General features: G+C 26.9%; 4 protein-coding genes across 9 annotated transcripts in view; 2 read left to right on the top strand and 2 right to left on the bottom strand.

The window, feature by feature from the left end:
* LOC102677069 (dopamine N-acetyltransferase-like) overlaps positions 1 to 6,907 on the top strand; it is a 9,331-nt gene extending 2,424 nt beyond the window's left edge. The window contains exons 1-4 of one of the 3 annotated variants that reach the window (XM_006619041.2): positions 3,003 to 3,460; positions 4,171 to 4,438; positions 5,862 to 6,078; positions 6,264 to 6,907. In XM_006619041.2, the coding sequence (XP_006619104.1) occupies positions 3,356 to 3,460; positions 4,171 to 4,438; positions 5,862 to 6,078; positions 6,264 to 6,462 (789 nt within the window). In that variant the 5' untranslated portion in view covers positions 3,003 to 3,355 and the 3' untranslated portion in view covers positions 6,463 to 6,907. Of the gene's footprint in view, positions 1 to 3,002; positions 3,461 to 4,024; positions 4,085 to 4,170; positions 4,439 to 5,861; positions 6,079 to 6,263 lie in introns of those variants that run through there. The other 2 variants (XM_006619042.2, XM_031512129.1) reach the window with 2 other exon arrangements.
* Positions 6,908 to 7,630: 723 nt separating this feature from the next.
* On the bottom strand, positions 7,631 to 8,305 carry LOC102677898 (chaperone protein DnaJ-like). Its single transcript, XM_031512148.1, has 4 exons — positions 8,134 to 8,305; positions 7,968 to 8,058; positions 7,820 to 7,876; positions 7,631 to 7,636 (listed from the first exon to the last, which is right to left on the bottom strand). The coding sequence occupies exons 1-4, from the start codon at positions 8,211 to 8,213 to the stop codon at positions 7,631 to 7,633; spliced, it is 234 nt and encodes a 77-aa protein (XP_031368008.1). The 5' UTR covers positions 8,214 to 8,305.
* Positions 8,306 to 8,753: 448 nt separating this feature from the next.
* LOC102676925 (alpha-(1,6)-fucosyltransferase) lies at positions 8,754 to 12,347 on the bottom strand. The gene is made up of 5 exons (XM_006619040.2): positions 12,178 to 12,347; positions 11,543 to 11,829; positions 11,268 to 11,441; positions 10,873 to 11,173; positions 8,754 to 10,799 (listed from the first exon to the last, which is right to left on the bottom strand). Exons 2-5 carry the CDS (start codon positions 11,776 to 11,778, stop codon positions 9,738 to 9,740), a joined length of 1,773 nt encoding a protein of 590 aa, XP_006619103.1. The 5' UTR covers positions 11,779 to 11,829; positions 12,178 to 12,347; the 3' UTR covers positions 8,754 to 9,737.
* A 342-nt stretch (positions 12,348 to 12,689) lies between these two features.
* LOC102677760 overlaps positions 12,690 to 14,498 on the top strand; it is a 3,290-nt gene continuing 1,481 nt past the window's right edge. Inside the window, exons 1-2 of one of the 4 annotated variants that reach the window (XM_006619140.2) lie at positions 12,690 to 13,230; positions 13,814 to 14,017. In XM_006619140.2, the coding sequence (XP_006619203.2) occupies positions 13,922 to 14,017 (96 nt within the window). In that variant the 5' untranslated portion in view covers positions 12,690 to 13,230; positions 13,814 to 13,921. Of the gene's footprint in view, positions 13,692 to 13,758; positions 14,018 to 14,498 lie in introns of all 4 variants that reach the window. The other 3 variants (XM_031512128.1, XM_031512127.1, XM_031512126.1) reach the window with 3 other exon arrangements.

Genomic DNA, 14,498 nt, shown 5'->3' with positions numbered 1-14,498 from the left:
ATATATATATATATATACAAGACCGATTCGATGTATAACAGATATTCTTTAATTACGAATTTCTTTACAATAAACAAATTTCGAATTTGTGAATATAAAAAACACGATAATGATTAGCGGATGAATGAAGTTCATAGTTCAAAAAAAGAAAAAAAAAAAAAAAAAAGAAAAAGAAAGACAATGTTCAATAATACGCATTGTAATTTTTTTAAATCGAGTGTTTTATTCTCGAGGTAAACTTACGTGTATACAATTACCGCAATTTTAATGCAAGAGAAGGTATACTTTATTCCGATTGGCTTGCCAGTTACGGATCTGGCACCGCCTCTGCCACTCGTTTGAGAATCATTTATGTGTACACGTAACCACGTATCGTGATCTTTTAACGGACTTGCGATTGTAACAAAATATATCATCGATTAACATAAAAAATCATTTATCATCGAGTCGATCGAAATTCAAAGTAACACAACAGGGTGGTAACGGAATAAGAAGAAACCGTGTTTCAACTTCTTCTCTACTTGCTATTAAAGTTTTTATTTCCATTTTTTTTAACTGAAATTTATGCAGCTCAGATTCGATATCCTTCTAATTAATGATACATTCGATATGCATATTCTATGCGTCCTTTAAGGAATTCATGTTCTGATCGCACGCGCAAAAAAAAAAAAAAAAAAAAATCCGATTAAGAATCGTCAATCATGAATAATTGCCTTTACCGGAAACGTAAGGTGCACGTTGCAATGACAATAATAACAATCAAAATTAATCAGAATCGAATAATCAATTCCTCCATTCGATCGCGATTTTTTCACTTCTCTACATTTTTCTCTGTCTTTTATCCCAATCACGCAATGCAATTTCTTGCAGTTGTTCCAACTTGTTCGCAGTATTATCGTTTAATCTCCGAGCGGAGACGTAACGATTTGTAATAAATTTGCTCGTGGAAACGTAATGGACGATGAAAAGACGCGATAAGAGAGAGAGAAAAAAAAGAAAAGACACGAGAGAGGGAAGGTGTCGTGAAAAAAATTGAGCGCAGTGTGATCACGGAGAAGCCAGCCGCGTTCACGGTTTAACACCTTCCACCGAATCCGGTTCGAAAGGATTCCTAGAAGGAAACGAGTAATTCTTATATTTCATCGAGGTATCGTTAGCGATCGCCTCGTTTATCAGATCTCGCGATCAAAGGCTATGGATATCGGTGATTGTATTTGCTTCGTCGACCGTTGCGGAGAGCCTAACAATGTCCATTGGAGATTCTGATCGAAAGATCGCCGGACCAAAGACAGTCTGTGTAGGAAAATCTAGGAAAACGTATGAAAAATGGGTCAGGAACTCGAGCTGAATTCGATTTTATAAGAATTCTCAAGGAGTGATAATGTTTTTTTTTTCTTTTTTTTTTTTTCTTTTTTTTTTTTTTTTTTTTTTTCTTTTTTTTTTTTTTGCCGTTTTTTTAATCCACCTTCGCGTCGAAAGAGGATATAGAACGACACTCGATACTCAGGAACTGAAAGCCGACGTCATTGAATGCCTCTTAAGGCACGGTTACGGTTCTCTTTGCTGTCCTTCAGTTCGCTGTCCAGAGTTTAAATCGACGAGAATTCCGTGACCGGTCCTAGGTGTGCCTTTTCTCTATATTTTAGACGAATTATTATAACATTTGGATTAATATCAATATTTTAAGACGCATAAATAAATTGCGGGTGAATGATCACCTCAACGAGAATCGGAATCCGGTTCACGTTGGTTTATATTAAATATTTTTTTATATGACGAGGAAATAGGTTGCCAATTCGCATTCCTCGATTATCTACTTGTATTAGAAAGATTTATTGGTACCTGCCTTTGATATAATACTTTGGTATATAACCGTTGTTCGACGATAGGATAGAAAAGAACGAAAGGATATAAGGCGCGAATCAACTTTCAGTTTCGAAAGAGGATATCGGAGTCGAACTACATTCGATATCCAGCCGCGCATTGACAATCGAGACAAACCCCTCACTTTGAATTTAAATAGAACGCGATCCTACTCTTTTCTTATTCGAATAACACGTCGACTCGAAGCGAGAGATGTTCGAGAAGATGATTTCGAGATGATTTTTCGAGAAAATTTTTAACGTTCTTCGTTTTACGAGTTTAATCGTTTTTCAGTGTCACTAACGTTTTGTCGATATACGAAGGAAGGAAATCGATTTAATCGGCAAACATTGACCAATAATTTTCCAATCTTAATCTATTTTTCTGCCCTTTGACTCTTGTATGTACACTGAATTCAAATTACGCTTCACGTTCATTGAAATGTTCGACGACGCAAATACTGAAAGATTTTAGAGTGGAAAAAGAAACTTGGTACTCTTGGCGCGTACGAAATTGTTATACTTCCGTGTCACGTTGCAATATTTGCGGTACGAATAATGGGAAAACGTGACAGTTGTAATATTGTACGCGATTTCGTGGAATGGCATGGCAGTTTCGAGGATAAGTTAATTAATACCATTCATTCTTATATCATAACGTGCATCCAAGTCTATCACGGTATACCACTTAGTAATTGACGCGACTAATAATTTTCCTCTTTTTTTAGATTTCTATTAAACGTCGATCGCGTGTCTCAACCTGAACATTATTTTTAAAACAATTTTTCTTTATTCTTTTCTCGTTTCATTTATAAGTTAAGTAATATTAAGCAACAATAATAATACTGTATACACACAATGATCGTATAGATCGATGTTCTGTACGATGTATACTAGATCTTCTCTCGATACAGCACGATGATAACGATAATCAAGAAACTCAAAAGAAGAACTCACGCGATTAATTATTAACGGGAAGACATCGCGAAAGATGATCGAATATACGTGTACGAGGTGTTATATAAGATATCCTTTCCAATTTGAAAAAGATGTACATGTCGATTCCGGTTGCAAAATCTTTACAACCGGAAATATATAAAAATATTGATTGCTTCGACGAAAAAATGCTTCGAATAAAAAGAGGAAATTAAAAACAGGAAATCAAGCCGATCGTATTGTTCATTAGATCCTGATGTTTTTTATCGTAAACATCCTAAACTGTATTCCCTGTTTGTCCCTGAACCTGTAAGAGTGGCTTTTTTTCCGTACTGAGCGTATATAAGAACTGACGACGTCCTATCACAAAGCGCAGTATTAGATTACCACCTCGACGTTAACACGAACCTCGTGTTATTTACAAACTTCGCCGGTGCTTTTATATTCAGTGACCAATTAAATGTAAAATCGTGTTCGTTTCGAGACGATATTATTACTGAAATTTTGGAGAAACCGGTTTCAAGCACGCATAAAACAGAAATTAAATATTCATCATCATGGAAACCGCGTTGTCCACGAATATGGATAATTCTGCTCTTATCGATGTTGGCAAGAGTCAGACCAACTTTGCAAAAAAAATGCCAAAAATGGTCAAGTACACGGTAAGCCCACGATATTTTTCACTTCGAGTTTTCCAATAAATTTTATTCATGCGATGCTTTTTCGTTGCATATATCTTGACTAATATCATCGTGAATAATTATAAAATTTATTGTTGCGATGTAAAAATAATTAAATATACTGTGAATATAAATAAATATGTAATTTTATATATATATGAATGATTAAATTATTCAAAAATAATTTCAGAAATTAATTGAATTTAAAAGAAAATTTTCAAATTATTCAATATATCATAAAAATAAATCATTTTCGTTTATATTGTTATATTTCTTGTATTTCTTGTACTCATTGTATAAAAGTGATCAACTGTTCGGTCTTTAAATATGTTATTCATTGATAACTGTGATAAAACGTTGCATAAATAAGAACACTTCGTAAATATAACAAACCTCGTTAATTGTTCTGTGTGAAAGCGTTAATTCAATTCCCGTGAACGCGAAAATAACGAATTGTTATTGTCTTGATTGCATTAAGTTACATTTATTTATGTATGCATTGTTGCACCATATTTTGTTATTCAGAATTCGTGCAATCAGATGTGCCACTTTGTCTAAGCAATGATCCAAATACCAACTAGATTAATCATTTATCTAAATTTTATGGTGACTTAATAAAACCACGAAGATAAATTTAAAATAACACATTTGCGTATATTTCGTAATTTTTGTTATTTTCTTATCTGTTTTAGCTTGCGGATTCAGCGAACGACGAAAGAATTGGCATGGACTATCATATTCAAATAATCACCAAAGATGATAAGCTTAGAATACTTAAATTTCTGAGAAGGTTCTTCTTCAGAGATGAACCGCTTAATCATTCGATTGAATTAATACCAGAAAGCGAGGATAGTACTTGTCTCGAATTGGAAGAATATTGTAGCATGTCTTCCCTTGAAAATAATCTCAGTCTTATGGCAGTCTCAACGAACGGTGCTATAATAGGTGTTATATTAAATGGTAAGACTTTGATCTATATGTATCAAAGATTAACCAATGTTTTCACTATTCATTGAGCTATTTACGCGAAAGCTGTTGGAACTACGATTGTGTTTATGCAGATATGTATATCTGGGTTAACAACACGATCGCATACCAAGAATGTTCTATTTTCAGTGGAAAACAATGATGAGTTAAAAAGTTCTATGAATATAAAATCATGATGAATTAATCATGATAAATATTTCTCAAGTTTATATATTAAAGAATGAATTTAAGATAATGAAATAAGTAGATATTTTAAAATAATAATATTTAAAATATTTAAAATATGATATATAAATATAGTACAAAAAATATTTTATTTCGTAATTATATATAGAATATGGACTGGCTCATTGAGTGATTTTGATATGTAGTTATGATTTAAAACTATTTCGAAGATTTAAATTTAATTTATTTATCCTTGACCTATCCTAAATCTAACTCAAACTTATTTCAAACTTTGGAATACGAATGATGAAAATATTTTTGCAAATATTTTTAAAATTAAAATCAAGCGATGCTTATATATACATATACTATCAAAGTTACTCAAGATGTTGATCTTGATAACATGTTTCAAGAAAATTAATGAGATACCTCCTATTCTAAATAATTATCATCATATCCTGTTTGAAAATTATCATTAAGAAATTTATTATTATTTATTATGTAGATTACTACTAAAAATAGAAATTATAGATAATTATAGTATTTATAAGGAAATAATTTTTATCAAAGCTAATTAAATATTTAATTAAAAATTACTATTATATATTTTCTTATTGTGTTTATATTTAAATATAAATTATATTAAATTGATTATAATTTATAATAATAAATACATAAATCACATAAAAAAATTAAAAAAAAAAAAATTGAAGAGAGGAAGACACACCTATCGTATAAAACGGTACTACATATTTAACGTTACATAAATTGTTGTGAGAATACCGAGTAAGCGTGTAACTATTAATTGTTATCGGTTGTCACAATCGCAATAATTATGTTATTTTATCGACATATCTAGTTAATTACATATTCAAACAAATCAAGTTCAAAAATTCACCTGTCAAGTTAGAATTCTCAATATAGAATTCTCATTTTATCGATATTGAATATTTCTTATCGAAACATTATTAAGATTATAAGAATTTGGAATCAATATAATATCAAATATCAAATATTAAATCAAAATATTTGACTTTGTAATTACGACTAATAATATTTAACTTATCATTATATCAATATATTAAAACAACTTTCTTCTCATTCATATTAAAATATTCATTAAAATTTATACATATATATACATATACATTTAATTATTATATTAATTAATTGATAAATATTTATTTTAATATTTATATAATTATTAATTGATATATTTATTTAAATACAGGAAAGATGGATCCTCCGAATGATGAAGAACCAGAATATATAACTACATGTGAAAACGCAAAATTTAAAAAAATTCTAAGATTATTAAATTACGTAGATCGAAATGTAAATCGCGATGGAAAATTTCGGGGATTAAATATTTTGGAAATCAGAATAATCTCTGTAGATTCAAACTGGCGCGGTAAAGGGGTTGCCAAAGCGCTTGTAGAAAAAACACTGTAAGTTTTGTTTTTTTCATTAATATACATGAACGAAGTAAAATGAATCATAATTATATCAATTTATATGTATATGTATGTATACATATGCTTTAATGAAATTGAATGCTTATATTATTGAAGTATTATATATTAGGTTGATATTAATTATATATGAATATCTCATAAAAATATTTTCTTTATAGTGAAATTGGAAAAGAGAAAGGCTTGCATATTTGTCGTGTCGACTGTTCGTCCTATTTTTCCGGAAAACTTTGCGCGCGACTTGGTTTTGAACAAATATATGAACTTAATTATGCAGATTATGTAGATGAAGATGGTAATCCTATATTTTCTCCAGCATTTCCACATACAGCAATTGTTACGTACATTAAGAAATTGTGAACACGATAGACATAGAATCAAGAGTACCTGTTTATAGAGAATTGAAAATGATTAAAAAAAACGCACTTTTACATTTACATTTTATTTTTCTTTTTCGAATTTACGAAAATGTTGTACAGTTATTTTTTTCTAATGTTTCTTTAATTTATTTATTACTTTTGTACAAATTAATATTGTAAAATGTAATATGATTATAATACAATTATTTGCTCGTGACATTATAATAATGAATCGTGCCAAAATGCTAGCAATAATATTTTAATATATAACGCGCACGTTAATAAATATGATTGCATTAAACTATAAATGAATATTGCATTATTAGAAATGTAAACATATATATGAGTTACATGTTTTTGCTTTGTTGGATATTTCTAAAATATATATGAATTTGTTATTATTCTATGTAATGAATTTATACACGAAAATAAAGATAGCATGATTTGATATATAAGATAGCATTATTTATATATAAATAATTTAGAATATTTTCGATCTTTTAAATAAAAGTTTTGTTCATATAATAAAATGTAATAGAATAATAGATATTTAAAATGAAGATCACAAATATAGAATCTTATAAAGCAAAATAATAGATTTGTTTTATAATATATATATTAATTTCTTTTTATACATATTTATATATATATATTTTTTATATATATTTTTAAAATTATTTACATTTAAAACTATTCTATCTAAAAAAATATTTTTTAATTTGTACGCAATTGTAACATATTTTTTATATATTTTTGCAATGCAAATATATTTCTATAAAAACAAATACAAACATATAATTCTATAAAAAATAGTTTTTAGAATTTTACTACAATAAAATATAAATAAATACATTTGGATTATATATTATGGATCATCTACAGATATATTGTACTTTTTAATCAATTTATTAAAAATTTGTACTTTTTCTTCAAATGTTTTATTTTCAAATATTTTCATATTTTGTTCATATTCCATTTGAATTTCAGCACTTTTTTGTAATGCTGCATTTTTATTATGATCTGACCATGAAATAACACGCATTATTTGAAAAAATATTCCTATAATTATAAGAAATATACAAAAGATAGTTGTCTTTTTTTTCTTTTTTTCATAATTTTCTTTCTCATCTGTTGAATAATACATGTTACATGCATGATAATATTGATCATTAAATCTGAAAATATATTTTATATATAATATAAATATAATTATAATAATTTTGTTAAATAATCATTGAAAAGAAATATTAAAAAATATACCTAGTGTTTTGATAAAAATTGTTTGTATGAATATTATTAGATTTTAAATCAATATCATAAATATGTTTACTTTGTTCATTACTTAAAATATTATATGCTTCATTTAATTTTACAAAATCATCATGATTTCCAGTATTATTATTATCAGGATGCATCTAAAAACATATTGAAAATATATTGAAAATAAAACATTACTTGCTTTTGTAATATTTTGTAAATACTTATAAGAATAAAAGAATGGCTCACTTGTTTTGATAATTTAATATAGGCATCTCTTATTTCTTTTTGAGATGCATTTGGAGATATTTGCAATTCTTCGTAATAAGTACATTTACATCTTTAATAAATACACTAATAATTAATTCATATAACTTAAGTGATATATTTAAATACAATATTTTTAAATTCTAACCTTTGTTGATTATATTTTCTACAGAAAACACGAATTAATATAGGTATTTCAATTTTGTATATACGAAAAATTTTATCCATCTTTTTTAAATCTTTCCCGCATACAATCGTAAATTTAAAAAAATTAAGATTAATTTAACATGTCACATATTAAACACTACGATTTTGTACTAATAAAAATATAATAAAATAAAACTGACATTGTATATAATGTATATAATGTAATAATAATATATATTTTATATATATATATATATTGAATTATACCAATCTTAAAATTATATAAAAATTATAACTAAAATTTTATAAGTTTTAATTCAAAATTTTTTACATACATTCAAAATGAGAAAAAAATAATAGTTATATAAAAATTATTATTTTATCTTTTAATTTTTTGTTTATAATAATAATTAATTTTATTATGTTCTTTTTTGAAATTAGTGTTTTAAAAATAAAAATATTTTAAAGAAATTAAAATATAAATTTTTAAAACTATAAAATAAATTATGTTATCAATTCGTAATGATATATTTCGATATTGAAATTTATATTAAAATCTATAAATATTCACATTTTTTTTTTAATCTTAAAATAAAAATTAAAAGAGAAAATACAAAATTCATGAATTAAATATTTATTAAAAACCAAACTCAGATTTTATAATATAATAACAATTCTCATTTGTGTTTGGTACAGTATAAAATATATTACAATATGTATACAAGAAACATCCTTAATTATATATATAAGATAGGCCTCAAGCCCAGCTCGATGTCTATGCATTTCAGGCTTATCATATGTAATTTATGCAATATTTGTTATGCGTTTTGTATAAGCTCTAGTATTATCAAAAAATTACATATACGTAATTTATATTGCATATTTTATGTACAAATTGTACGTTACAATGAACAATAATGCAAGCCCTTATTAAAAAATATGAGATTAAATAATAATGTAAACATTTTGTTCATATATTATAAAAATTGACATATTATATAGATTTATTGGCTTGTCATTATAAATAATACTTCAAGAATCAAGTGCATTGGCACAAATAACTTTTGTCTATATTGCATATCAATTGAATCTATTTTATACCTTATAAATGCATTAGGTAAAAAACATACATTCAGTTTGCTAAAGATTCGCAATTTAATACGTTAATACAGTCACATTCTAATAAAATCTCTTATTAAAATAACGATTAAAATTTTTAACTTCAATCAAAATATATAAAAATTTTTATAATTATATCGCTTTGCATTTTTAATGTTTTTAAATGTTTATATTATTAGTTTAATTTGTAAGAAGATCGTAAACTTATTCAAAATTTTCTATAATATTTACGAATATTTATATACGGTCTTCTTAAAATTCAACATACACATATGTATGTGCATATAGGCAATAATAGAATAACTCGCTTTTTGTCTCACGATTCATAATAATTTATGAGAATTAAATTCACTTACTAGTAATAAAATATATATATACGTGTTATGAAGTTTTTACTGTTTTTAACAATTGAAATATGAAGGCAAGTTATTTCTTTTTCGAGCAATCTGAATGTTTTCAAGATCACTACAAATTTAAAGTATATTTTTATTCATTTTTATTTTCTCTTAAAGGGACGTTTGAATATTTTGGAAAATCTACAGCATCTACTGGATTTTTAACTTTAAAACTAGGAAATAATCCCGTCATACTAGTTCTAATATTATATCCTTTAGAATAACCATCCCAATGATTTCCAAGAACTTCAATTAAATCTCCTACTTTTAATTCGATTTCACCATCTTTTCTTGGTTTATGATCTAAAATAACTTGATGAGGATGTGAATTTTGACCACCATAATAATAAATATCATCCAATGATGCAAAACGATTATAAGCATCTGGATAATATGTTTGCATTAATTCATATGCTACGCGACATACTTGAGAACTGAATGTACACACCAAATAATCACATTCAGATAAAAGATGTATATCAATAATTATTCCTTGTAAAGAAGAATCTGAATATCGCTTTGCAACTGAAGCTGTCTCTGCTATTTCTGGATCTGCTATTATTTCATAATTAGAATAACGATTTCTCGCTGTTGTAATTACTTTCGGATCATCGCTTGCTAAAAAAACTCTTTTCACTTCTGGTTTTGTTTCAAGTTCATCAAAATATTGGTCAACTTTAATCATATATTCATCTATATCGTGATAAGCAGCTTCAGTACCAACTTTATCAGTTCTGCGTACATGAATTCCAACAATAGGTTTCTTGAAACCAAGCCTTTCTTTGGCATCATCTAATGTTTTTTTTACATGTTCTTGAGGTCTCATTAAATATTTCAAAACTTGCCCTACCCACCATACTAGGGGATGGCCATGAAGTTTCTCTAATCTTGATGCTAAATCAGCTGGTACACTTGGTGGTTGATATCTTGGTTTTGGATAAACATTATCTACAATTGGCAAGGAGATGACTTGTTTAGAAGAGTCACCAGGCCAATTAGCATGAGATGCTCCATTTGTAGATACACATGTATCACTAAGTGGTTTAAAAACTGATTCCCAACCATCTTTATGATACCTCCAACCTTTAGATCTAATTATTAAAGTTCTTTCTGTACCATAAGCAACCAAAAAGCAATATGTAATATGATGAATCTAAAATATATAATTAATTTATTCATAATGTTTTATATATTTACTATATATATATAATATATATATTATTTACCTGACAACCAAATCCACAACCTTTATTTAAACTGCAAATCAATTTTCTTGCTTTATTACAATCACTAGGATTTTGTAAATATTTGAATCTTCTTTGTACAAGATCAGATAATTCTTTTGCTTCCTTTTTACGCCATTCATCATAACCATCTGCTTTTGTTAATCTATCAATGTCTATTGTAAGAGATTTTTTATGATCCCAAGTATTTTTTAATGTATCTTGTATTCTTTTTTCTCTTTGATCATAATTAAGTTTATCAATACCTTTTCTAAATTTGCTTAATTCTGCATTAATATAATACCTATTTAAAACATTATTATATTATTATATTGTATATATTCCCCATTTTTTTTTATATATAAAATGATAATATATTTTTTAAACATTATATTTACCACATCTCTTGAACATTATTTCTTATTCTTCGTCTTAATTCTTCATATTCAGAAGAAGGAATACCATGTTTTACATTATCTTGATGATCCAACAAATCTTCATAAATAGAAACTTTTTCAAGTTTTTCTTGTATTGAACCTAAATGATCTCCTTGAATAGATTTTGATCTTTCTCTGGAAATTATGTTATCCTGTACAACCAAAAGATCACAATGCTCTTTGTTTTAAACTTCAAATAAATCTGTCTATTTTTATAATTTTTATTATAAACTTACCCTAAAACTATATTTTTTAATGCTTCATTTTGTCTTTTAAGAATTTCAAAATCATTAACCATTTGGGCTAAACGTTGAGCATTTTCTTTATTTGTAGGACTTTCATTATTAGATGATAAATTATTAGTTTTAAAGATATGTGATACTGATATTATTAATATCAAAAGCCATGTAGCTAATAATGCTAATCCTACTTTTCCTAACCAACCAGGTCTTCCTGACCAAAATGTTGCCATTTTATGTTGTAATAATAATATTATGACATTTAATCAATTGCATTACGTCATCTATAAATGTAAAATTATCATTCCTTTAATGAAAAATTTTATGAGATAGCAATTGTTATATAACAAAAATAAAATATTTATATTGTAACATAATATTCTGTAGTAATATAAAAGATTTACTTAAACTCTTCTATTAATTAAGAAATAAATATTATAAATATAATTTCATAATAATAATGAAAATTATTTTTAATAAAGTTAATAAAAAATTATATACGTATAATTATGGCACACATAATTGAAGTTAAAAAAGAAATAAAATAACAATACAAAAAAATATAAAGTTATTAAAAATTAATATTAACATAAATAAATAATGTTAACGAATTAAATAAAAATCAATCTTACCGAATGCTTTCACATCTCTATAAAAATATTTGAAACATGGAATAAGAAACATTTGTCATTATTAAAGTAATCATAGGAACAAATTCTTTAGATCAAATTTGCTTTCATATGCGGCTACAGTCATTAAACACTGTTTCATGTGGCAAGCTTCAGCAGTATGAGTTATAATCTATATATATTATGAGGAGTTTGCACTGAAATAGAGTTAGGAATTTTAACCAATAGCTAGATTTTATAATATTAGAATACAATTCTCATGAATAAAATTAATATTATAGTTATTTTTCTCATTTAATAAATTATTTTTATAAGATGTACAAAATTTATTTTATTTAACAATATTTCATATATATTTTCATATTATTTTTAAAAATAGATAATTATATTATGATTTGAAAAATTAATGATATAAAATATTTGAAAAATTATGACATAAAATATTACAAATGCAAATAACTTAGTAATGAAATAAGTTTAAAATGTGAATGTTATGTTAGATGGCGGTAAAAATGGTACATTTAATTTTAGTATGAAACACTGCAATCTATTTATTTCATGCATAATTTTATAGTTAACCTAAAATCTTGACATTTTAAGTACAGCATTGTGTAAATGTGAATGGACGATTAACGCCAAACAAAGTCCACAAACTTTTGTTTAAACGTTATTTTAAAGTTATTAACAAATTGATTATTAAGGTGAAAGCAAAAATTAAATCAAAAAGTAACGGGTAGGAAAAGCATAAAATTGACAGAAATAACGTATTGGGTTATATCGTGTCGCAGTATTTCTAAACGCGGGTTGGTTCTTTATCCTCCCCTCCCCTCCTATCTTCTGAATCCCTTCCGAAAATCGCGCAGCATCCTTGCGCGCGAAACACGCGTATGCCGGTGGACGCACATTGTGTGCCTGTACTTCGATGTACATACTTGTGAATAGTGTATTTTAAGTTTTAGTTTTACGGGATGCATGTATGAAAAAGCGACTCGTATATAATAGTCATAAAAAGATTAAATAGTATAAAAAGAAACGAAAGTTATTTGTCAATTGATCGTGAGTATAGTCATCACAGTTAGACGTGAAATTTGTACGTACATAAATCGAAAAAAGAACATTATCATTATTGTACCTGCTATTGGTTTGGGGAAAAGAATTTGTAGTATTAACGACAATACAAAGAATATAATTTTGTGAATCTTTCGCTTCCTCCCCTCTACTTTCCTACCCCTAATTCCCTCTCGCCCGTTGATGAACAAGCAGTTGTCGTTTTTTGCATGTTTCACTTTTTTTCTCCGGCATCCCTTCAGTTTCGTTCATCCGTCGCAGAAGCGGTTGTGCCGTTTAATAAAACTCGAGAAGTCGTATAGTCTAAGTTACGTCCATTCGACAATTCTCTTTGTGTTCTTGTTTTCCGTGTCCGACAGTGTTGTCAAAATTCCGGCAGCACCGTTGTTTCAGCTGCCATTGCTGTACTGTCTGGCGTTCAATCGTAGCTTCATAAATACGATTCTCTGGTGACTATTCTCGTTATCATCATCTTTCTCATCGTTGTGAAAATAATGAAGATATCACATTGTTAAGAATTACACGTAGAACATGCTCGCAGAACAGACATAGCGGATGATTCTACCTTCAGCTCCAGACGCCGGTTCTGAGTGAGCTAACCTTCACAAAGTGAGGGTACCTCTTATCTGTTTGATCATCGTTCATCGAGCTTGAAGCAGTGCTACAAATTGACAGAACGATGAAGTGGCTCGGTGCGAGTAGCGCTGGTGCTGCGGGTGAACCGGCACCTTCTATGCAATTACACCACCCTTCCGCAAATGGACATATACCTACGGTATGTACCTATTTTAATTTTTTTTGTATTTTTCTATCATATAATTAATATATATCGTAAACCATTTTAATATAACAATGTTTTATTCGTCAATCAAAAATGTCATAACCTATCATTTTGTTTTTTTATAATATTATTTTATGTTTTGTAAAATATTTAATTTCATATGATAATTTAAAAATTGATTATTGTGTTTATTTCATTTTTATTTATTATATCATTACTTATGCAAGAATTTCTATTCTATTGTTAAAAAGTAAGAAAAAAATTTTTTATTGTACATATGCATGAGTATTGCATATGCTTATGCTTTGTTTGATCCATCATGGCAGATTGTTCTATAGAAATGAAGATGTTTTGGTTGCATTAATCAATTTAGTTACTCTAGTGAAATAATAAATAATCTTGCATATTCTACTAATTTTTTTGTATTGTATAAATTTAATAATTTTATTATATATATCTTAATATCAAAAAAATT

The sequence above is a fragment of the Apis dorsata genome, unplaced genomic scaffold (genome assembly GCF_000469605.1).
Source record: "Apis dorsata unplaced genomic scaffold, Apis dorsata 1.3 scaffold_390, whole genome shotgun sequence".
NCBI lineage: Eukaryota > Metazoa > Arthropoda > Insecta > Hymenoptera > Apidae > Apis > Apis dorsata.
The sequence above is the reverse complement of the archived record's forward strand: the minus strand, read 5'-3'. Positions and strand labels throughout refer to the sequence as shown.

What these genes read in the sequence shown, in the direction of transcription:
- LOC102676925 (XM_006619040.2), bottom strand. Translation starts at nt 11,778, where the DNA reads ATGGCAACATTTTGGTCAGGAAGACCTGGTTGGTTAGGAAAAGTAGGA. An exon ending in TTAAAAAATATAGTTTTAGG is followed by an intron (nt 11,442 to 11,542) that starts GTAAGTTTATAA and finishes CATAATTTCCAG; the next exon opens with AGAAAGATCAAAATCTATTC. An exon ending in AATAATGTTCAAGAGATGTG is followed by an intron (nt 11,174 to 11,267) that starts GTAAATATAATG and finishes TGTTTTAAATAG; the next exon opens with GTATTATATTAATGCAGAAT.
- LOC102677898 (XM_031512148.1), bottom strand. Translation starts at nt 8,213, where the DNA reads ATGGATAAAATTTTTCGTATATACAAAATTGAAATACCTATATTAATT. An exon ending in AGAAAATATAATCAACAAAG is followed by an intron (nt 8,059 to 8,133) that starts GTTAGAATTTAA and finishes TATTTATTAAAG; the next exon opens with ATGTAAATGTACTTATTACG. An exon ending in ATATTAAATTATCAAAACAA is followed by an intron (nt 7,877 to 7,967) that starts GTGAGCCATTCT and finishes ATATGTTTTTAG; the next exon opens with ATGCATCCTGATAATAATAA.